General features: G+C 35.2%; 1 protein-coding gene across 1 annotated transcript in view; it reads left to right on the top strand.

Annotated features, from left to right (window-relative positions):
• The window catches only part of LOC108534844 (cadherin-12-like), a 461,181-nt gene that overhangs the window by 389,178 nt on the left and 47,079 nt on the right, over positions 1-24,924 (top strand). Inside the window, exon 5 of the mRNA XM_017880401.1 lies at positions 4,977-5,144. Within this exon, the coding sequence (XP_017735890.1) occupies positions 4,977-5,144 (168 nt within the window). The remainder of the gene's footprint in view (positions 1-4,976; positions 5,145-24,924) is intronic.

The following is a 24,924-nucleotide window of genomic DNA, read 5'->3' as shown; positions in this document are numbered from 1 at the left end:
AAAAAAGATCTAAAGGAAGTGGAAGAACTATAAATGAGCACCCCTTGGAAAGAACATTTCTGGCCAGGGAAGACAGTGTGCAAGGTTGCCATGAATGAGGGAAGGAGTTGTGGAAAAGAAGATCAGAGTTCAGCAGGCAAGTGAAGATTATGTGAGGGCTTTATTCTGAAAGACGTGGACAGTCTGTGATGACTTCAGAGTGGAGGAGCTCTGTGACCTGGCTTACGCTCTGACCTCACCAACATGGCTGCTCTATGGACAGCACACTGGTAGTCTAAGTCTCCTTTGAACTATAAACCTCATTAAGAGGAGAATAAAGCCATTTGCCCATTGTTCATCTGCCAGTCCCCTAAGTTCGTATAGTGCTGGTCTAAATCTCTAGAATGTGGAGAAAAGCAAAAAAACTTTTTTGTCATATGCTATCTACAAAAAACCATTTTCTTATTTCATGAAATTATTCAGAATGATTAAGATAATGCCTGGACTTGCCTCCCCAGGTATTTAGCTCCAAAGTAAAAAAGTGGTAAGTTGAAAATAGACAACAACTTTTTTCAAGAAAACAAATTTCTTCTTTTGCAAAATAAATAGCTACAAGGTAAAAGAAATCAATGAAATGGATTCTTCAGGGTATGGGTGGAAGACGGGGAAAAACTACAGGAAAAAAATGAGAAGAAAATCTATATTTGGATTATGATTCACAGAGATTAGAATAAAAAAGAAAAGACATCACAAAATAATAAATTTACAGTGAACTAAAAAGTTATGGTACATATAGGTGGAAAAAGTAACATAGCTGTATTAAGAACAGAGACACAGAAAAACAGACATACTCTTGAAGTGGCATCATTCTCTGGGATAATTCCCAAGGTTCCTTTTCCCATGTTGAGGAAATCAGGGATGCAGACACACAAGGAGTGAGGTTAAGAATGGAGGTTTAATAGGCAAAAGAAAGAGAAAGGATCTCCTGCAGAGAGAGGGGACCCGAAAGGGTTTCTGCTTTTGTGGTGAAATGCAGCAGGTTTTATAGATAAGCTTGAGGGGTGATGTCTGATTTACACAGGGCACGAAAGATTGGTCAGACCAGGTGTACTGTTTGCATAAGGTGTACAAAACTGGTTAGGGCTAGGTGTGCGATTTGCACAGCATGTGAAAATCTGGCCACCCCACCGTAATCTTTTATTAAGACGGGTTCTCTACCTGGCTAATGCCACGTTGCCTAGTTCTTTACTGTGCATGTGGTGATAAAGAAAAGGGAAGACAGAGCCTCCATGTTGAACATGCCTGGCTCCCAGGCAGCCCTTTCTCTCCGCACAGCTGCTGGCAATCCCCGGAGCAAGCTTCCAGCTTGCTTATCTATGTCTGCAGTTCAGTTTTTCAGGCTGCTCTTTGTTAGAAAAGAAATGATTTGGGTGCTGTTTTTTATTAAAAGGGAAATTTTACCAAGGACTCTTTTACTCTTACTATCTGCCTAAATAATTTCTTTCTATGTCCTTTATCAATCTGAGCCAGACATTAACTAGATGCCAGAAACAGAAAAGAAAATAAAAGAACTTCTCTCTGTCCTGAAGTGGCTTTCTGTCTGGTAAAGAAAGGTAAATAGGCAACAAATCAAAAAATGCACTAAAACATTCTACATGCTATGATTGAATCTTAGGGAGGGTACAGTCATTTCTTCCTAAAGCCATGCTGTGAGTCAGAAGAGGCTTCATAAGAAAAAAAAAAAAAAAAGGCTAAAGTGGAAGAAACCAGAAAGATGTCCACTAACTGGGCAGGCATTCATTGGGGAACTGAGAGAATGAGGACAAGAAGTCTGGAGAAGTTTAGGGGCTCAGTGGACCTGGAGAGAGCGGAATAGCTGGAGCCTAAGCACCCCAATGTGTGCACTTCAAGTGGCATGTTCTCACAAGCTTTGACCATTAGGAGTGGATGATTGGAATGAAGGCACTTCTTGTTGGAGCCTCACAATTCTTACTCTATTTATAGGGGCTAGGTAACATAATAATTTTGTGAATTGCATTATTCAAATGATCCCCTACCAACTTGTCATTTCTTTGAATAAACACCATCTTTAAATATATTTATTCATGTGAAATGGTATGATGGATCCTAGACTAAGATTCAGGTTATCAATCCTGACATTACTTCTATCATCTATACCTTAGATAAGTCAGGCTTTCCATTATTCATACAGTCGCTATGCTCCTGAAAATGAATTTAAAAAGCATATCAATCTAATCTAATCTAATCTAATCTTATCTATCTATCTATCTATCTATCTATCTATCTATCTCAGTAGTCTCAGGTAATAATAAGAATTAACTTATATTAAGATACAGCAGAACATTTGAAAGAAGTTTGGAATTATGGAAGATAGTCTTCGAAACTGTAGTTGCATTTGTGACTGTCACCAAATAGATGCTAGCAGAAGGTCTGTCACTATATCATTATCCATCTATCTATTTTTATAACTATCTATCTGGACAGAGAGAATTGTGGAATTGTATTTTTTCTGGTTATTTGTAAACCTATATAAAAAGCGATCTACTGGGATCCAGTTAGATTAAAACATTAAGATGCAATTGAACAGAAACAAAATAGGTATTATCAGAGTTAAGAGTAGATATGTATTTTTTCCAGTGTTTCATAAAAATTGTCAAGACCTTTTGCATCACACTCACAGCCCTGCCCTCCTACTCTACCCTGTGTCTTATGAGTGACCTCTCTACTGCTTCTAGCCCTGCTATTAGTGTAATGCTACCAACTGGATGGTAGGTAGAACTTAGACAGAGGAAAGGATTGCATATGTAGTTTGAAAGTCAATTTCTAGTGATGACCAGGGTGTGCTTCCCCTGCCCCAGCACCACTTCCATTTAAATACCGCTGTTCCAGAGGAAGAATAATGTAGTTGTGCGTATATTTTTTTTGGAGTTGGAATCTGGGTGGTAAACCAAATTCCATATTTAACATGAGAATCTTTAAACATTGCAGTTTATCTTAATACAGGAGAAGAACGTTTTCAAGAAGTTATTCTTTTCATAGCTACCCTGTTGTTTATTAATTTCTCAACAATTAAGCAAAAATTGATGGCATTATCTTGGGAAAAGAAGAACTCTGCATCTTAATGTTTTAATCGAACTGGATCCCAGTATATAGTTTTTTTTTTTTTATTTAGGTCAGCAGATAACCAGAAAGGAACAACTCCACAATTCTGTCTCTCTGTCCAGATAGATGGATAGATAGATAGATAAAGAAATAGATTGATGAATAGTGATCGGAATAATTTTCATATTGGAAATTTTTATGCTAGAAATGAATTAAGAAAGATATACATAACTTTCTTATTGAAAATGAATTAAGATAGACTCAGTCAACAATAGGACAAGACGTAATGCAGATGAATCAAACCCAGATATCTATCTAGAAAATATAAGCATTGTAAGTCAGGCAGAAGTCACATAACTTAAGGTCTCTAGAACCAGAACACTCATAGGTAGAGATGAAGAATCCTAGTTAAGAGACTTGGAAATGAAGCATCAGGAGCCTGGGCTGAAGAAAGGGCAAACACATTGGATTAAAAAGGTGTCACCCCATCTCTACTAAAAATACAAAATAAGCCAGGTGTGGTGGCACATGCCTGTAATCCCAGCTACTCGGGAGGCTGAGGCAGGAGAATCTCTTGAACCCGGGAGGTGGAGGTTGCAGTGATCTCAGATTGCACCATTACACTCCAGCCTGGGCAACAAGAGAGAAACTCCCTCTAAAAAAAAAAAAAAAAAAAAAAAAAAAAAAAAAAATGTCAGTGGCAAATTGATAAACAAAGTAGCAGCAGCAGAAAGGAAGGCTGTCCTTTTTTGCCACAATTTCATGCCAGAGTCCAGAAAAATCTCAGATTGTAAAATTTGAATAAGCATTTGTTAAGTAGGGGGTAGAAAATACAGGTAAAACAGGGATGTATGTTGGTTTTATGATTTGGATTCTGTATGTTTGTTGACGGTTGACTTATTTTGTTGATATTATATTTGTTATTTATATATGCTACTTAAACAAAGTAGCACGTTTCTTAAAGAAAGAAACATCGCTATTAAAGCCACCTGTGTTTAAAACAAATGCTGTCCAATCGCTCCCTAAAACCATTGACTAAAGATTGGAATTTGGTATGAAATTTATTCATGATTTTATTTGAGAATAATCCAGGAGGTTTTGGTTCTTTGACTATGAATAAATAGGAATATAAACTACTTTTACACTTGGACTCCAGGACAGGAAATGAGGACAGTATGTAAATATGCACATGTACTGTAAAGTTCACACTTACAAATTTAATTATTTAGAGATTCATTCACTCAGCCAGTCACTCATTCAATTAATTGGTTTGCATATACTCACTGTGTTCCTTGTAAATGGCAAGCACTGTCCTGGAAGCTGGAGAAACTTAGTGAAATATCTGTTGCTAAAATAACTAACGGGAATTCTGAAAGACAAAACAAAATATGTAACGAAGTTATTGAATGCATTTTAGAAAAGAAATTAGTATTTTATCCTAGAAAATAAACAGAAGAACAAAGAAGAAAGTAGTAATAATTGGAAACTGCATACTCATTTTAACCACTTCATATTTTAGTGTTTATATTTTATCTCTAATTTTAATGATTTCTTCTTTTAAAGATAGGATCATGCATATAAATCATGTCTAACTTGGTTTACTTATGAATGATGACTATTTCTTAGAAGTGATACATTGTTCTTTAACCATATTTCTCATTGTGGCATGGCATTTTATTAGGTAGCTACTATAATATTTTAAATTATGTCCTAACCATTGGACATTTTGAACGTCTCACTTTTAAAAGATATAATTTTAGCTATTATGTCTCTGTTAGTGATTCTAGGTAGAATCATGTTGTTGCAGATTATTTTATTTCAGAAAACATCGCATTTGTGATATTTATTTTACATTATTGCTTTTATCCCTTAAGGTGTCATTAGAACAGCCTTGCCAAACATGGACAGAGAAGTCAAAGAACAATACCAAGTCCTCATCCAAGCCAAGGATATGGGAGGACAGCTTGGAGGATTAGCCGGAACAACAATAGTCAACATCACTCTCACCGATGTCAATGACAATCCACCCCGATTCCCCAAAAGTATGTCACCTTTCCTGCTAAGCCTAAATTATTGTGGTTTAAAAAAATGTAATGGTGTCATTGAATGCTACAGGAATGAAAATCATTTTCCAGACACTTAGTCTTTAGGAAGCAGAAGCTAATTAAAATTACACATCTTCAGAATTAAACATTTTGGTGAGGTTCATGCCTAGTGTTACTTTGGTAAAAAATAATGAGCCAATAGTTGAAGTACTGGTCTTATGCTATCAATTTTATTAAAGTAACATATTCAAAATAAGTTGGGATCTTACCATAATATTTATTAACTGAGAAAGTAATATAAATGTGCCAAATCTAATGTAATATGGAGCTTCATAGTTTTGACACATATCCCACCATATTAGATGCTATGTAATATAATTAGCATTAGAATTCTGTGACTTCTCTTTAGTGATTATATATGTTGAATCATTTCCAAATATTTTCATGTATGATATTTATACTATTTACAGTACTTTAGTTCTGATTAGTTATTTCGTTTTAGTTTTGTAATAGATGAAAATTGCTATAGTTTCTATGATAATAGAGTGATTCACACCTCTGTCTTCTCTATAACTCTGCGTTTCTTGTTGGAAATGAGTTCTCACTTGTGTTACATGTGGTTTTCTGTTGCAGCATTACGCTTAACACCAATCACTACCTGTTTTATTCCTTGTGCATTTTCGAGGATCATTTCAGTGTTCCCAGGACTTAGGATACAGAAGCTACATGTTTCTCTCACTGGTTGTATAGGATCTTAATTAAGTCACTAGGCAGTCATTTGCATAAACAGTTAAAAAAAAAAACACAATTTTTTCTCTTTCCACTCCAGGACAGTTTACAAGTTCATCTACTAAAATATATAATATTGAGGATATTTAGCTAAATGAACATTTTATTTATTCCTTTGGCTATATATATGTTTTCCATATTTTACTACTTTGTCATTTTTTTCTTAAAATCATAAACCTATATTTTATTGATGGAAATGTTTTAATTTAGTGACCGAAAGTCTAAAGGCCAAATGTTTTGAGTGGCAATTAGAAATAATTTTACTGTAATGAATACGTTTATTAGCTTGACTGAGCCATCCCACTCCCAATAAGTATACACTTTTAAAACATGTTGTACATATTAAAGGTGAACAATTTCTGTTTGTCAATTAAAATAACTAATTAAAGAAAAAAGAAATAATTGTAGTTTTGCATATAAATGTATCTGACAAATGGCTACTATATAATACGCTATGATTAATAACACAGAGAGTCTTAAAGCAATGCTTTTCCTTATTTTGTTATTAAGGAAAACAGGAAAAAAGAAATTTAAAAGGAGAAAGAAATAATGCATTTGTTTCCCTAATATATGGTGTGACTAAGATGATCTTGACTCTAAAACACTAAATTTTATTTTTTTAACTATTTAAGTGTGGCAAGCTGTAATAGCTAGTTGAGGAGGACAGATTGGGAGACTGCTCATACATATAAAGTGGCATTGTGAAATTGGGTCCTGTTTTGGGTTTTGTGCATATGAAATATGTTCAATCTAGAGTGCAGGAAATAGCCAATGTATTATTAGGTAATGTCAATATCCTCATTCACATGGGTGATAGTGAGGATTCTTAAATCAGGGATACGAAGTTATAGCAAGTGGAAGAATGTAATCTTTATGGGTATGGATGAAGGCTGGTTTGTAGAAGTTGGACTGGAGACCTTGACAAAGAGACTGGGCAAAGGGGCATGATGACAAGGCTCAGTGGCAAAGAAGCCAGAGCATGCTTAGAAAATCAAGATGGCGTCCTCTACTCCCACCGAAACAAGATGGCCGTTTTCAGATCCTAACGGACGAACGAGTGTCTGAATAAAGTAGTAGTCCTGCGTAACATTTATTCANTTTGTTAAGTAGGGGGTAGAAAATACAGGTAAAACAGGGATGTATGTTGGTTTTATGATTTGGATTCTGTATGTTTGTTGACGGTTGACTTATTTTTGTTGATATTATATTTGTTATTTATATATGCTACTTAAACAAAGTAGCACGTTTCTTAAAGAAAGAAACATCGCTATTAAAGCCACCTGTGTTTAAAACAAATGCTGTCCAATCGCTCCCTAAAACCATTGACTAAAGATTGGAATTTGGTATGAAATTTATTCATGATTTTATTTGAGAATAATCCAGGAGGTTTTGGTTCTTTGACTATGAATAAATAGGAATATAAACTACTTTTACACTTGGACTCCAGGACAGGAAATGAGGACAGTATGTAAATATGCACATGTACTGTAAAGTTCACACTTACAAATTTAATTATTTAGAGATTCATTCACTCAGCCAGTCACTCATTCAATTAATTGGTTTGCATATACTCACTGTGTTCCTTGTAAATGGCAAGCACTGTCCTGGAAGCTGGAGAAACTTAGTGAAATATCTGTTGCTAAAATAACTAACGGGAATTCTGAAAGACAAAACAAAATATGTAACGAAGTTATTGAATGCATTTTTAGAAAAGAAATTAGTATTTTTATCCTAGAAAATAAACAGAAGAACAAAGAAGAAAGTAGTAATAATTGGAAACTGCATACTCATTTTAACCACTTCATATTTTTAGTGTTTATATTTTTATCTCTAATTTTTAATGATTTCTTCTTTTTAAAGATAGGATCATGCATATAAATCATGTCTAACTTGGTTTACTTATGAATGATGACTATTTCTTAGAAGTGATACATTGTTCTTTAACCATATTTCTCATTGTGGCATGGCATTTTATTAGGTAGCTACTATAATATTTTAAATTATGTCCTAACCATTGGACATTTTGAACGTCTCACTTTTTAAAAGATATAATTTTAGCTATTATGTCTCTGTTAGTGATTCTAGGTAGAATCATGTTGTTGCAGATTATTTTATTTCAGAAAACATCGCATTTGTGATATTTATTTTACATTATTGCTTTTATCCCTTAAGGTGTCATTAGAACAGCCTTGCCAAACATGGACAGAGAAGTCAAAGAACAATACCAAGTCCTCATCCAAGCCAAGGATATGGGAGGACAGCTTGGAGGATTAGCCGGAACAACAATAGTCAACATCACTCTCACCGATGTCAATGACAATCCACCCCGATTCCCCAAAAGTATGTCACCTTTCCTGCTAAGCCTAAATTATTGTGGTTTAAAAAAATGTAATGGTGTCATTGAATGCTACAGGAATGAAAATCATTTTTCCAGACACTTAGTCTTTAGGAAGCAGAAGCTAATTAAAAATTACACATCTTCAGAATTAAACATTTTGGTGAGGTTCATGCCTAGTGTTACTTTGGTAAAAAATAATGAGCCAATAGTTGAAGTACTGGTCTTATGCTATCAATTTTTATTAAAGTAACATATTCAAAATAAGTTGGGATCTTACCATAATATTTATTAACTGAGAAAGTAATATAAATGTGCCAAATCTAATGTAATATGGAGCTTCATAGTTTTGACACATATCCCACCATATTAGATGCTATGTAATATAATTAGCATTAGAATTCTGTGACTTCTCTTTAGTGATTATATATGTTGAATCATTTCCAAATATTTTCATGTATGATATTTATACTATTTACAGTACTTTAGTTCTGATTAGTTATTTCGTTTTAGTTTTGTAATAGATGAAAATTGCTATAGTTTCTATGATAATAGAGTGATTCACACCTCTGTCTTCTCTATAACTCTGCGTTTCTTGTTGGAAATGAGTTCTCACTTGTGTTACATGTGGTTTTCTGTTGCAGCATTACGCTTAACACCAATCACTACCTGTTTTATTCCTTGTGCATTTTCGAGGATCATTTCAGTGTTCCCAGGACTTAGGATACAGAAGCTACATGTTTCTCTCACTGGTTGTATAGGATCTTAATTAAGTCACTAGGCAGTCATTTGCATAAACAGTTAAAAAAAAAAACACAATTTTTTCTCTTTCCACTCCAGGACAGTTTACAAGTTCATCTACTAAAATATATAATATTGAGGATATTTAGCTAAATGAACATTTTATTTATTCCTTTGGCTATATATATGTTTTTCCATATTTTACTACTTTGTCATTTTTTTCTTAAAATCATAAACCTATATTTTATTGATGGAAATGTTTTAATTTAGTGACCGAAAGTCTAAAGGCCAAATGTTTTGAGTGGCAATTAGAAATAATTTTACTGTAATGAATACGTTTATTAGCTTGACTGAGCCATCCCACTCCCAATAAGTATACACTTTTAAAAACATGTTGTACATATTAAAGGTGAACAATTTCTGTTTGTCAATTAAAATAACTAATTAAAGAAAAAAGAAATAATTGTAGTTTTGCATATAAATGTATCTGACAAATGGCTACTATATAATACGCTATGATTAATAACACAGAGAGTCTTAAAGCAATGCTTTTCCTTATTTTGTTATTAAGGAAAACAGGAAAAAAGAAATTTAAAAGGAGAAAGAAATAATGCATTTGTTTCCCTAATATATGGTGTGACTAAGATGATCTTGACTCTAAAAACACTAAATTTTTATTTTTTTAACTATTTAAGTGTGGCAAGCTGTAATAGCTAGTTGAGGAGGACAGATTGGGAGACTGCTCATACATATAAAGTGGCATTGTGAAATTGGGTCCTGTTTTGGGTTTTGTGCATATGAAATATGTTCAATCTAGAGTGCAGGAAATAGCCAATGTATTATTAGGTAATGTCAATATCCTCATTCACATGGGTGATAGTGAGGATTCTTAAATCAGGGATACGAAGTTATAGCAAGTGGAAGAATGTAATCTTTATGGGTATGGATGAAGGCTGGTTTGTAGAAGTTGGACTGGAGACCTTGACAAAGAGACTGGGCAAAGGGGCATGATGACAAGGCTCAGTGGCAAAGAAGCCAGAGCATGCTTAGAAAATCAAGATGGCGTCCTCTACTCCCACCGAAACAAGATGGCCGTTTTCAGATCCTAACGGACGAACGAGTGTCTGAATAAAGTAGTAGTCCTGCGTAACATTTATTCAGATCCTAACGGACGAACGAGTGTCTGAATAAAGTAGTAGTCCTGCGTAACATTTATTCAAGGCTGAATCTACGGGTCTAAGGGAAAGTGTGTGAGATGTACTTGCAAAAATGTGGAGGATAAGGGCATTGGAACTCTTTTTCTTTTTGAGATGGAGTACTCTGTGGCCCAGGCTGGAGTGCAATGGCGTGATCTCGGCTCACTGCAACCTCCGCCTCCCAGGTTCCAGTGATTCTCCTGTCTCAGCCTCCCAAGTAGCTGGGGTTATGGGGCCTGCCACTACGCCCAGCTAATTTTTGTATTTTTAGTAGAGACGGGGTTTCACCATGTTGGTCAGGCTGGTCTTGAACTCCTGACCTCAGGTGATCCACCTGCCTTGGCCTCCAAAGTGCTGGGATTACAGGTGTGGGCCACCGCGCCTGGGCATTGGAACTTTTAAAGCATTTACATATGCGTCAAGAACTTTATCATTACTATCTTGATTACCGTTTCACATCAATACTCTAAGATCACTATTTTTCACCTATTACTGTTAAGAAACTGAGGCCTATAAAGAATAACTTGCTGAAGATCAACAAAATTAACTGATTTAACAAAAAATCAGAAGTTCAAATTCCTTCCAGTTTAACATCATATTAAAATAAAAGTTATTAGTTTTCTTTATCTGTCATTCTAAAATCTTAGAGCACATTTGCAAAAAAATCATGGCATATGTTGTCACCACTCGTAAACAGGGAAATGAGAGGGCAGAAGAAATCTATCAAAGAGATCACTGTGATCAAATTATTTTCTGCTTGTATTACATGAACACTTGGACTGTTTATTGTCTGAAACTCTAACGGGTGGGGGATATTTTTGAACCAGGAGAAAGAAGAGGTTTTCACATTTTGAATGAGTAAGAAATTCATCTCCCTGAAATTTTACATGTTTTGTGTTAAGACCTTTTACTACACTGTCATTTTGAATTACATCCTTTAGAGGAAAAGACAGAACAAAACATTTATAAAGAGAAGAGCCAATTCTTTAAAAGCCAATGCTCTTTTTGCAGGAATATTTCTCATGTGGCACACTTAACCATCAAGTGTGGTATAGAATTACAAACTGAAATAATAGCCTTTTCAATGTGGAAGTCAATAAAATATATTCCATACGTACATAAGAAAGAATTTCCCACAACCAACTATATTGGTTCATGATTGTTCAACACTCATGCTAAAAAAAAAAAAAAAAAAAAAAAAAAACTTTCTCCAGGCGACCTTTATGAGACACTCTTTCAATTGCTTAAGCAGCACAGATAAATATTTACTAAATTCATGGCCAGGCCGCCGGTGGCTTCCGTCTGTAATCCCAGCACTGTGAAGGCCAAGGGGCGGGTGGATCACAAGGTCAGGAAGATCCGGAGGACATCTTGGCTTATCACGGTGAACCCCGTCTCTACCCCTAAATACAACAATAGCGGGGCGTAGTGGCGGGCGCCTGTAGTCCCCAGCTACTCGGGAGCTGAGGCAAGGAGATGACCGGTAAACCCGGGAGGGCGGAAACTTGCAGTGAGCTGAGGATCCCGGCACTGCACTCCAGCCCTGGGCGACAGAAGCGAGACTCCATCTCAAAAAAAAAAAAAAAAAAAAAAAAGAGGACTAATCGTAAAGCATTTTGGCTTTCTGTAGGTGACCTCTTAATCTGAGATGCAAAAAAAACGTAAATGGCATAGGCATTTGTATCATGCATGTGTAGTTTGCTATTTTATTGTTGTTGTAAAATATATAGTTTCTGAGATATCACATACCAGATATCACTGCCAATTTGATCTGATGATGTGATGAGGATGTGGACTAATAAATCACTGTGTGTCATGCACTACACAAAGTGAGTTGCATGTGTATTCCCACTTAACTCTCATTACGATTGTATAGCATTTTCTCACTTTTAGAAATAAAGGAGCAAGGCTATATTATTAAGAGTGGTTGGATAGATAACTTGTCCAAGAACCCTAACTTTTTAGCACTCTCCCTCTTTAATGGTAATTTGCTTTCAATGTCTGTGTTTTCCCCACAAGATCCTACAGATAACTCAGAAAACGGTCTTCACATAAAGGTAGTAATATTGTTTCAGAAATAGAAATGATACATGGCATATGAAAAGAGCTGTTACTGAAGTTGTATAAAGACAACACAGTTTCTTTACAAAATGCTTTCCATAGAGTTAAATAGCTTCCATCTACTACAGTCAAGGATATCTGTAGAGGATCTCCATCTGTTAAAATAAGCTACAGGAAAGTGCTGATGGCTTCCAATACATGAATTTTAAATTACAAAACCATCTAACAAGCTGATCTAAATTATACATTATAAGGTTAAATCAATTAAGTGATGTCGTTAATTCTCGTTTGGCAAAATATTCGTACTTTTGCCACTTGGTCGCTTTTTCTGTACGATAATTTTGTAAGAAATGTGAAAACAAATTAAGTAAAATAAAGTACTCTGTATACAACATTTGATGAAAGGAGAGTTTTCCATTATAGAAAATGTAAAAGAGGGCGTGTGTGTGTGTGTGTGTTCCTTTCTATTTCAATATAATAACAGATAAGAGAATTGTTTGTATGGTAAATGGATTTGAACATAGAAAATAGTACATCAATAATTGTTCTAAGAAAATGTCTTACTCATAAATACAGCAATATTTTAAAGCAATTCTGTTTTGATTAAATATCTACAAACGTGTTTGTATTGAGAGTTTTATTAAAAGCTATATTATTCTTTATTCTGTTACAAGTCAGTAATACTTTGTTTACATAATAATTGCAGAATAAAACATAGTTGTATCACAGTTTATTAACTTGTTAACACCTGAAGATATAAAATTCTTATTATCCTGAAATTAACAAAAAAATCAAAATAAAATTGAAGTAGTGAAAGCATCAGCCAAAATGTTTACAGAACAGTGAACAATATTTTGTCTTTGTTTATGTAAGCTGTCAGATTAAAAACAACATATATATGTATGTGCGTGTCTATATGTACACATACATATGCATCTATATGTTTTTTCTTCTCCTGTAGATTTATGACATAGAAAGACTATAAGATGTCCAGGTTAATTATTGAATTATTAAAGATAACATGCTAATAAGTGTACATTTATTCAGTTAAAAATATTGATATGTTTAAGTACAATATATTTTCTCTTTTCATCCTGTCATTAATGTATTTGGCATCCAGGTTCTTTTATGATCTTGCAATCTACCACAAGTCTTTTTTTAAATAAATGTTTTTTAAAATATGTAACGTATAAAGATTTTAGAATAAACATGAATTCAGCTACACCTTGATGTGGCCACAAAGTCTATTTCGTTGTTTACCATTTGGCATTTTTAAACCTGGAAAATGGTAAACTTCTAGTGTTAAAATTTTCTTTATAAAATCATATAATAAGTCATTTTGCATAAATAGCAAAAAGCTAATTGAATTTTGACAGTTACATTTTGCCATATAAAAACACATCTTTATACTTTGTCAGGTACTTAATGTTTGACTGTCTTAATATCTGAGATTGCCTGCTAAAAAACAAGTGTTCTGTGATGTAAATTCATTTATGTATATATGTATATATACACACACACACACACATATATATATACATTCTGAGCATTCATAACTCTTTATAAATTGTTATAAAGCTAAACGTAGGTGTGTGTACATATATATATATATAGGTATATTCATAGAGTCTCAAAGTCATGAAATCATATTCTAGGATAAAATATTTCCTGTTATTTGAGTCCAGAGAAGGCAATCTGCTACCCACAATGTGCTGCTGACTTTGTTATTGTTGTGAGTAAATTATATGCCTCTCTCACCTCCCATATTTCCTGGAAAGTCTGGTTAAGAGTCTATTGCCTGCCTGCACAACAAGTGCAAACAACTGGTAACACCCCAGCATGCACATAAATGATTCCCCAGAGGGTGAAACAAAGGTGAATTGCCGCTCTTATCACTATCTGCAGTATGCTCTCTTAAGTAAATGGATGGAAAATAAAAAGATGGTAGCAAGGACTCTGAAAGAAAATGCCAAGGAAGTATGGCTAAAATAATGGCTCTTAGGTGAAGTCTACTACTATTAAATGAGGATAACTACTTCAGCTTATTCAAATAATTGAGGTTGAAGGGATGGTGTGGGCCAATTTGATCTGCAAGGTTAATGTGTAATTATCTATCATATAATTTAATAAAGAAGTTTTGACTACAAAATGCATGGTAAGGTTTGCCTTAATCGAGAGCAGGTGGAGGTTTTAAATAGTAATACAAAAAGTTCATGATACGTTAATGTTTCAATTATACAAATATGTGTTTGTTTCTAAAATGTAGGACTGGTGCTTGTTCAGCATCAATTTTAGTATACAGTTTAGTTCTCACAATTCTATTTCTCCTAATGTTTAAGTAATTTCAAACAGATAACACTTTGCTAGCATTCTTTGATAACAAATTTACCTAATCTACTGTTTTCAGGACCATGCTTTTCTTCTAAATATCTCCAGTGTAGGAAGAGAATGTAATTTTCAAAAGTAGTATTTGGGACATTATTAATATTTTAACCTGGATTATTTAGATACTGTACATGAATATATTACCTTTTCGGTCAATATTTCCCAAAGATATGAGTAAGACAAAAATAGACAAATAGAACTTTGATGTTGTATGTATTTATGTGTATGCATACATATGAGATATATATGTTTTATGAATTGTGTGTATGCGTGTGTGTGTATCTTCTCACTTGGGGGTGGAAACATTTAAAAGGCATAAAAAATAAAACTGTAAATATAAGCATTTAAAAATATTAAACAAAAAGCCATGATCTTGTATTCAGGTACTCCCTGAGTCTCATAATAATTATAGACATGAGTAATAGAAATAAAGTCATCACATTTGATGACACTATTCCTGTTTTTGAAAAATAAGCCAAGATACATTATAAAACCAGCTTTTTTTCTAAGTGGAATAAACACATCTAATTTAATTACCAAATAGATCTTTTGTCTACTTCAACAAAAAAAAGACTACGTGCTGAAGGTAAAGCATGGCAATGAGAACGTAGACCCCATTCTCCAGTAGACCTTACAGTGGCTCTGAAATTATATTTGCCTGAAGAATCCCTTGGGATCCCATATCCCCAGTGAGGGAAGTTTTGTTTCAACTGACATAGCTTGGACCTAAGAAATCTAAATTTTAGATAAGTGTTGTGGTAGATTCTGATACAGGTAGTCTACAGAGCAAATCTGAAGATCACTGGCTTACTGTGATGAGCCAGCAAGTGCTGATTCCTTGAATAATGTATATGAATATATATGAGATACATGACATACATATATTATATATCATATGAGATATATATTATATAATATATTAATATATGATATGTAATATATGATCAATATATAATGATCATATATGATATATTATATATAATATATATACCATGTATCTCATATGTAATAAGCATTTCCATTACTTATTAAATAGAGTGAATAAGTTAATAAGTTGCGTAGTTCATGAGAATATTTTGTATTCATGCAAAATTGTAGTCCTACAGATATATTTGGGTAAAGACTAAATATTAAAATCTATTGTTTTTAAACTCACTAAACAAACATACATAGTGGTATATCTTGTTTAGATATCTTCCAAATAGCTTAACAATGCCAGATACAGATGCTTTGAAGCTAACATTGGAACTGAATGCAATTTGAATGCAAGTTCAGTGAAAAACACTGTGCTCCAGATTCTCCTACCAGGAGATCATGAGTTTCACTAGGCTATGTATAGGCCGAAGTAAGCATACAAAAGAAAATTAACAAATGTGAAAAATACTTTCTCATGGCTATTATTACTATCACATTGTCCTTTGCTAATGAGAGCATGAATCATTTTTAAGTGCCGCTGAAAATTTTCTTTGACTTACTTAGTTCTGTTCACCATGTGCTAAAGGACAAAGATTGCAACATGGCTGTTTCATGGTGCCGTTAGCAGAGTCTCAGAAGAACCTAGCATATGAGCAATAACATTGACAGGTCCCTTAGAAATCTGACCTTTAGTTTTAAATTATTTTTTTGAAAGATATTAAATAATGCTTAAAATTGAAGTGATATTAAAGATATTGCCCCTAATCTCACCAATGTTATAAAAAATAATGTTAAAGGCCATGGATCCATTTAATATTTATAATATTTGTTAATGTTAATCTGTCTACTTTCCAGCTCACTTTAAGTGACTTTTTTAGAACTTAAAATATTGGCAGAGTTGCATGAATAATATAGTGTTATGTAGTCTACCATACAACTCAAATATGAGACTTTACCTATGATAGATTAAAACCTGTAAGTTCCTAAACGGGATAACAAATTAAAACGTAAGAAAACCTGAACTGGAAAGCTCTTCTGTCCCCACCTTTTGGCCTTTCTGTAAACATAGGAGAAAATTGTCTCTTTTGACAATCCCCTGAGAATCAGGGCAAGCACATGGATACTAGAAACAGAACTTATCCAACTTAGTAATAATAAAACATCTGACTGTGATCTACCCATACCTCTTCTTTACTTACTAAGTCTGCAGGTTCACAAGTCCTTAGCCTGCTTTTCTGAATTTGGCCCCTGGAACTGCATTAGCCAGTTCCCAGATTTCCCCAGGTGGTACATTTGCCACTTCTCTTTAGAGAATAAGGCAATTATTACAGAGAGAAGAGCAGCTCACATATATTGCACCTGTACTATGTAAAGGCACCATTAAAATTACCTATTGATTTCCTTAATCCGTATGAGTAGGTTCTATTTATTTGTATATTTTTAGAAGAGGAAACTGAAAGAAAAAGAGATAGTGAGAGATGGAGCCAGAAACTTTGTAGTTACATGTATGATACAGCAGAACGTAAGTGGATAGCACATTAGAGCTATGGTATTGATGTTTATGAAAATATAGATTACTGCTTCCAACATCAGAATTGTCCCTGTAGCTAGGAGTAGGAGCCCTAAACGTGAATATGGGGCTTTCAATCCACTGCTACACTAATCAAAGCTGAAAAGACATTGTTTTAAAATCTCATTGTGTGTGTGTGTGTATGTGTGTGTGTGTGTGTATATATATATATACTATAACTTTTTTTTTTTTTTTTTTGAGAAAAAGTCTTTATCTTCACCTGCTGGAGTGGCAGTGAACCATCTCAATTCACTGCACCCCTCCACCTCCCGCAGGTTCAAAGGCAATTCTCTGCCCCTCTGCCTCGCGAGTAGCTGGATTACAGGCAACCCCGCCACCACGCCCGTCCTTTTTTTTTTTTTTTTTTTTTTTTGTTTTTTTTTGTATTTTTAGTAAAAAGAGAGGGGTTTAAAGCGCATCTTGGCCAGGCTGGTCTTGAACTCCCTGACCTATGATCCACCGTGGCCTGCAGCCTTCACAAAAGTGGCGGGAATAGAGGGCATGAGCCACCCGGCATCCACCCGTGAATATTTTTTAAGCTTAATATAAAAGTGATATGTAAAGGCAGCAGACAGGCCTAGGCTTTTGGAAAGGGAGCAGATGGGAAAAGCACCAGCTTCTGCCTATTTACTCACTGGGGCCTGAGAAACTGAATAAACTCTAAACCCCAGAGCTTTTACATAATCAAATTGAGATAATAAATAGTGATCAGCTATCTGTGTGGCAGAGATAATTCCATTTTATAGCTATGACCTCCAAATTAATACAGAGGCTGATTGTTTAGCTCTCAAAGCAGCTGTTTGGCTTATAAATTATATAGCCCCATATTAATAATTAATATACTGTGGGCTTCTGGGAGAATTAAGTAAATCAAATACAACTAAAATATCTGACAGTAAAGATGTTTATTTTAATTTTTTCCTTCTCCTTGTCCCTCTTACATTTTCCTCTCTTTCTCTTTTCAATGTGCTTGAGTGGAGATGGGTGGTTGAAAATGTAGGATCTCAAAAGAGAAGTGAGAGTCAAAGAAATGTTTCCTTTTTTTTTTTTTTTTGAGCAGGAGTTTCACTCTTGTCACCCAGTCTGGAGTGCAATGGCACGATCTCGACTCACTGCAACCTCCACCTCCTGGGTTCAAGCAGTTCTCTTGCCTCAGCCTCCCAAGTAGCTGTGATTACAGGCACCCACCAACATGCGCAGCCAATTTTTCTATTTTTGGTAGAGATCGGGTTTCACCATGTTGGTCAAGCTGGTCTTAAACTCCTGACATCAGGTGATCCACCTGCCTCGGCCTCCCAAAGTGCTAGGATTACACATGTGAGCCACCACACCAGGCCCAAAGGAACATTTCTAAGAGACAAAAACATAGAAGTGATCAATGAGGTTTGGAGAATGGATATACTTAGCCAGATTTAAAAAGACATTAACTCTATTTAAGTCTTGTGTATAAGAAAACCCAGGTAGGAGAATGAAGTTACGAAGAGGACTTTAAACACAACCTCCTCCATTCTTTAACACATAGATTTCTAACAGCAACGGCAATCTTTAGTCACAGATATGAAAGCATCCTAAAGTCACCATTTATTTCACAATGTTTACATTTCTCTATTTCATATTTGCCTTATTATTGGTTTTAGAAATTATATAGACAAGGAAACGAGACCTCTAAAGTAGTTCTTTAAGAAAGTTAACAGGAATCTGAGCAATATTAAAAACCACGGAAACAAAAGACCTGGTACTAAGAAATATATTTTGTTAACAAATGCCAGACACAAGGAAGTGTATCATTTGATGAATAATGTTTCATTCACTGCAAGTTTTATTACAGTATAAAGGGAAAAAAAAACCGTCATTTTCATTTTGCACTGCTTAAAGAAGATAAAAATTTTAATTTCTTCTCTTCAAAAGATAGTGTAAAAATAGGGAGGTTTTTTTTGTTGTTTCTTTTTTGTATTTATTTATTTATTTGTTTATTTATTTATTTATTTATTTATTTTGAGATGGAATCTCTCTAGCCCAGGCTAGAGTGTGGAGTGAAGTGGCACAATCTTGGCTCACTGCAGCCTCCACCTCCTGGGTTCAAGTTATTCTCCTGCCTCAGTCTCCTGAGTCGCTGGGATTACAGGCATGCACTACCACACCTGGATAATTTTTGTATTTTTAGTAGAGACAGGTTTTGCCCTGTTGGCCAGGCTGGCCTCAAACTCCTGACCTCAGGTGATCACCCACCTCGGCCTCCCAAAGTGCTGGGAATACAGGCATGAGCCACCGTGCCCAGACAGGTAGGGAGATTTTTAAGTTAATGCACATTTACACTACCTGGAGTAAAAACAATGTATACCTAAATATTTAGACTATTGAGAAATAAATAAATAAACAAAGGACATATGATTTATGTATGCATAGAAGTGTGAAACAAATAAACTTGCAAAGACAAAAGGAAAAAAAATCATCAAAATGTGGCTTTAGGTTGTCCCAGAAAGAATAATAGATTTTATACATAGAAATATGTGAAGTAGTAGACAAGTAAAACATTTTAGGTAAAAGCAGGAAAACAAGAATAACATAGAAAATATTTTTTTTACAATGCAGGAAATGACAGAAAATTTAAACCATTGTGTCCATATGTGATATATGACGAATATTCACAAATCAAATTTGCAGATTGGTGAATGAGTTGTTATTGAAATAATTAGTTTTGACTAAAAGAAAGCAAAATATACATGGGAAGAGACCATTACCAAATTTCATCTTTTAGACTACTCTCCTCATGTTTCAGAAGAAAACTAGTGAGAAGTCAAACTTGTGAGTAAGGAAATATCCCCAGCTGACTTAAAATTTTCAATGTTTTTGGCTAGGCACAGTGACTCACACCTGTAATCCCAGCACTTTGGGAGGTCGATGCAGGTGGATCACCTGAGGCCAGGAGTTCGAGACCAGCCTGACCAATATGGTGAAACCTCATCTTTACTAAAAATACAAAATCAGCTGTGCCTGGTGGCAGGCGACTGTAGTCCCAGCTACTTGGGAGATTTAGACAGAAGAATTGCTTGAACCCAGGAGGTGGACATTGCAGTGAGATGAGATCCTATTACTGCACTTCAGCCTGGGCAGCAGAGTGAGACTTCATCTCAAAAAATAAAAAATAAATTCCAATGGTTTTCAAGAGCTTATTTTATAAGGTGATAAATTTATTTATAATTTAGGAAAAAACTTTTAGTGTTGTTTCTGGCATATTTTTATAAAGTTATTAGGCAGCATCACTGAGAATTTTTTATTTACTATATACCGTTAAATGCATCAGAAATTACATAGATAAAGACAACATAAACAAAGGTTTAAATATTCAATGGAGGTTTTAAGAGATATTAAATGTACTTCATGAAATATATAACAATGAAAAATTATTGATGCACTTGACATGTTGTGAACTCTTGCCAAAATCTCCAACATGTTTATTATTATGTAACAAGAATAGTGGTTATATAAATCACTTAAATTCAAAATACACATTTTGGAGAATCAGAAACCCCAATTATTCTGAAAATCATTAAATAATATAAGTTGGTTTTGTTCCATAGTCTATTTGGAATTAGGTTGGTTGGAATTTCTTGTGCATTTGCTTAAAAAAATAATGTTGCAATGGACAATTAGTTTTGCAGGTATGTATTTATTAAACTTATAAGTAGTAGAACTATACCATTAAACATAGTATTTTGTATTTTAATGTTGTGGCTTTGTAAGAAGAAAGGAAGAATTGGAAAGACAGAAAGAGATGTAATAGGTTTTCCTTTCTTTCTTGGGTGCTGTAGCAGAATCATTTTATGTTTAGTGCCCCATCCCCTTCTAGAATCTTGTCACATCTCCTAATGCCACTTTTCTAGATGTTTTCATGGATTTTCTCTCCAATCACTAAAAGGGAAACTTTCCCCAAGTGTGCCCAATCCACTCAATCCTCAGTGAATTAAAATTTGTATCACTCAGTCTAGCTAAAATTAAAAATTCTGAATTACCTGAATTTTAAAATATCTTATGGATCAACCAAATATTGTATCCATTTGGTTGACTTTCAGGCAGCACAAGCAAGTCAACAGAAATAGGCAGACAAAATGAGGAACTATGTTTTCAATCAGGGATACTACTTGCTTGACCCACCTCATGGCCATTAGTCCCTAACTTGCTCATTTGTAGACTGATAGTAGGTTCTACCAGATCAGCAGAACCAATTGTGCATGTTTCTTCTCAACTCTCTGTTTAAGACATCACAATAGTACTTTGATATAGACCATGGTGGGAACTCTTACACCACAGAAATGAACAGATCCTGAAAATTAGGGATTATACCTGTTTTTTCTCCCTATCCCAATATAGTTCTAAAATATTTACTAGGATATAACTGACTGGTTTACAGTAATAGTGGGTATCTCATAGTCTTGTTGTGAAGATAAAAATTAGTTAATAATGGAAATGTGCTTAGAAAAGTACCTGGAAAATAGAAAGCACTGTATAAGTGATGCTGTTACTAAGTGTCTATTCCACTTAAAGAGTAATTTCTATTTAAAATTTTCTTCCTTTCCTTCATGTTGACATGCATGGATTTTCTAAAAGGGTAATTTCCTGAGTATATGAAAGAAGAAAATGAGTTTTTACCTAGGAGTGATGGAAATGACCTCTCTATCCTCACTGTGCAGCATGGAAAAGACATCTCAGGCCAGGGGAGGAGAATAATTTGGGAAGACCAGTTAGCAGGCATCGGCAGTAACAGAAAAGAAGTGTGAGTTGTTTAGTCTGTGATGGTGGTGACCAGGGCCATTGTGAAAAATGGTAGCGTGTTAACAGATTCGAGTGATTTTCGGAGGTAAAATACTCAACAATAGCAATGGATTTGCTATAAGGAAGCAGATTCTAGCACTTTGGGAGGTCGAGGCGGGTGGATCACCTGAGGTCAGGAGTTTGAGACCAGCCTGACCAATATGGTGAAATCTTGTCTTTACTAAAAATACAAAATCAGCTGTGCCTGGTGGCAGCGACTGTAGTCCCAGCTACTTGGGAGGCTTAGACAGGAGAATTGCTTGAAACCAGGAGGCGGACAGGATTTCTACCCTGGAGAAGTAGAAATACTACTTGCTACGAGAGTGACTAGTAGGAGAATCTTCATCTAGGCATGGGAAGTCTATGATCTCATGTTTGAATATGTCAAAACTGAGACACCTTGGAGATATCCAAGTAATGTTTTGGAATAAGATGATATTCTGCCAAGTATAGTATGAAATCTCAAAAGCTGAATATAGGTTGGAGTTAAAATAAAAAGAATGTTTAGCATAATGATAGTAAATGAAGCAAAAGGGGGAGATGAAGTGACCTAGGAAAAGGAAAGACTGAATAAACGTAGCTGGCAAAATTGGTTCTTGACCATGTTTGTAAAGCAGAACAGGAGGGAATTTAATAAATCCAGCTCTAAACTCAGAACAACTAAACAGAATCTCTTTGGATGGTCCCTGAGCTAGAGCATTTACAAAATTGTTTAACTTTCCAGATGATACCGAAATGCGATAAGTTTGAGAATCACTTATCCAGATCTTTTCTGAGAATTCCCACAAAGGAATCTGGCAAGGAGAGAGCTGCAAGGTAGGAGGAAACTATGATAGCAGAGTGCTAGAAAACCACAATTGTAGAGTCTCGGAAGAGATGTGCTTCAGAAAACAGGGAACAGCCAAGAGTGTTGGACACAGCTAAGAAATTGCCACTGGATTTTAGTGGCAAGGAATTCACTATATCTCAGGGGAAACGTTGCTACACAATGATGGCTTCAGTCAGCAGGGTAAGGCTGCTTGTGGAGTGGTTGTTAAGAAGGCATGGGTAACAGTGATTCTCTTGGAAAAGTTCTGTTGGAAAGGGAAAAGAAAATGGTGGGGGTAACTAGAATCAGATTTGGGACAAGGTGAAATTTTTGTTAAGATGCTCAAGTATGAGCAGTTTGTGTCTCATCGGGAATATCTCCATTGAGAAGAAAGTATTGAGTGCAGAGAAAACTGATTCTCTAAAAATAGTACAATGTGTACAAATTGCTGGAGCTTAAGAAGAAAAAGTGGAGATGAAGGACACTTCAATTGAAAGAATGCTTACAGCTATAACAAGAGGTTAATATTGAAGTATGCACTATAAAGCTAACACATAATAGATACTATATAGCAGAGTATGGTCTTAGATCAGAATTTGTAATGGAAATATCAGATGCTTTTAAGAATCTTGTAGCTTTCGGTCATAGTAGGGTATTTTGTTAGTCTTTTTTTTTTTTTCTTTTTTCTTTTTTGGGGTTTTTTTGGTTGTTTGTTTGTTTTGTTTTTTTCTGTGTGTGTGTGTTTTGAGATAGAGTCTCACTCTGTCCCCCGGGCTGGTGTGCAGTGGCATGATCTCACCTCACTGCAACATCTGCCTTCCTGGCACAAGTGATTATCCTGCCTCAGCTCCCAAGTAACTGGGATTATAGGCACACACTACCACACCTGGCTAATTTTTGTATTTTTAGTAGAGACAGACTTTCACCACGTTGACCAGGCTGGTCTCGAACTCCTGACCTCAGGTGATTGGCCCGTCTTGGCTTCCCAAAGTGCTGGGATTACAGACATGAGCCACTGTGCCCGGGCAATATTTTGTTAGTCTTTTAAAGCATGTTTTGTAGAGTGTGAAGTAGAGGGAAAATTATGTGCAGAGGATTTCTTTGGAGAAAGCCATGTGTAGTCTCTACCTACTAAAAGTGAGTGGTGGGATTGTCCTTCCTACTCCTCTCAAGTTTGATGAATAGGGCCTTCCACTCAGCTAAGATCAATAATAAACTCTAACATATGTTCCCAGAAAATGAGGGAAATTCCTGGACTGATACCTGTCTGGTGCTGAGGAAAGTTAAAATGTCCTAGAAACAGCAGAGAAAGGAAAAGAGAACAAGGCTGTGTTTGGGAAAGTAATTGTATGACAACAAAAGGAATGGCAAGAAATGAGCAAGCAGAAGGGAAAACCAACCCAGCATTATGCTAAGTCCTGACAAAGAGACTCTCCTTGAAGTGAGAATCTGCATGCGGAGCGAGTCGCCAGAAATCTGGAAGCTGAGGTCATAGTCCATCAAAGGAGAGGCAATGCCATTGGTGTGGGAGCTGCTGCAAGAGAAACTTCCAAGAGCTGCCCCCAAATGCACTGTGCAACTCCAGAGAAGCAAAAACCACATTATCAAGTAAGAACAGTCCAGTCTCCTAGCTTTGCTGCCTCCAGTGATAAGGTGAAAACACCCCAGGAAAGGAGATGATGAAGAAAAATTTTAAAAATTTGGACAGAGAAAGCCTGCTAATCCATCCAGATCCCAACCCAATGTCCCATCTACTGCTGGCTCTAATTGGCTTGGAGGTGGGTGGGGTGGCCAAAGGGAGAAGTCTTCATTTTGCATATGAATTGATGCACTAGTTAATGTCATTTATTGGAAATGTCTAACTTCCAAATCTAGGTTTTTAGAATTAAAGTGAACATAGGACTATTATTTAATAGTGAGAAGAAACATCATTTACTCACCATTGTTTTCTTCCAAGAAAAGACAAAGCATACTCCCACAGAAGAAAATCTAAAGGAACAGCGAGAGACAAATAAAAAAAGTTTGTATTATATCTTACATGTTGTGATTGTTCAAACTATGAGTCACACTGATGTGGGATCCTTTGAAGGTTGAGAAGCTGAGCAATCTCCTATGCAATATCATTTTTTTTTTTTTTTTTTTTTTTTTTTTTTTTTTTTTTTTTT

The sequence above is a fragment of the Rhinopithecus bieti genome, unplaced genomic scaffold (genome assembly GCF_001698545.2).
Source record: "Rhinopithecus bieti isolate Rb0 unplaced genomic scaffold, ASM169854v2 scaffold_11401, whole genome shotgun sequence".
Lineage (NCBI taxonomy): Eukaryota > Metazoa > Chordata > Mammalia > Primates > Cercopithecidae > Rhinopithecus > Rhinopithecus bieti.
The sequence above is the reverse complement of the archived record's forward strand: the minus strand, read 5'-3'. Positions and strand labels throughout refer to the sequence as shown.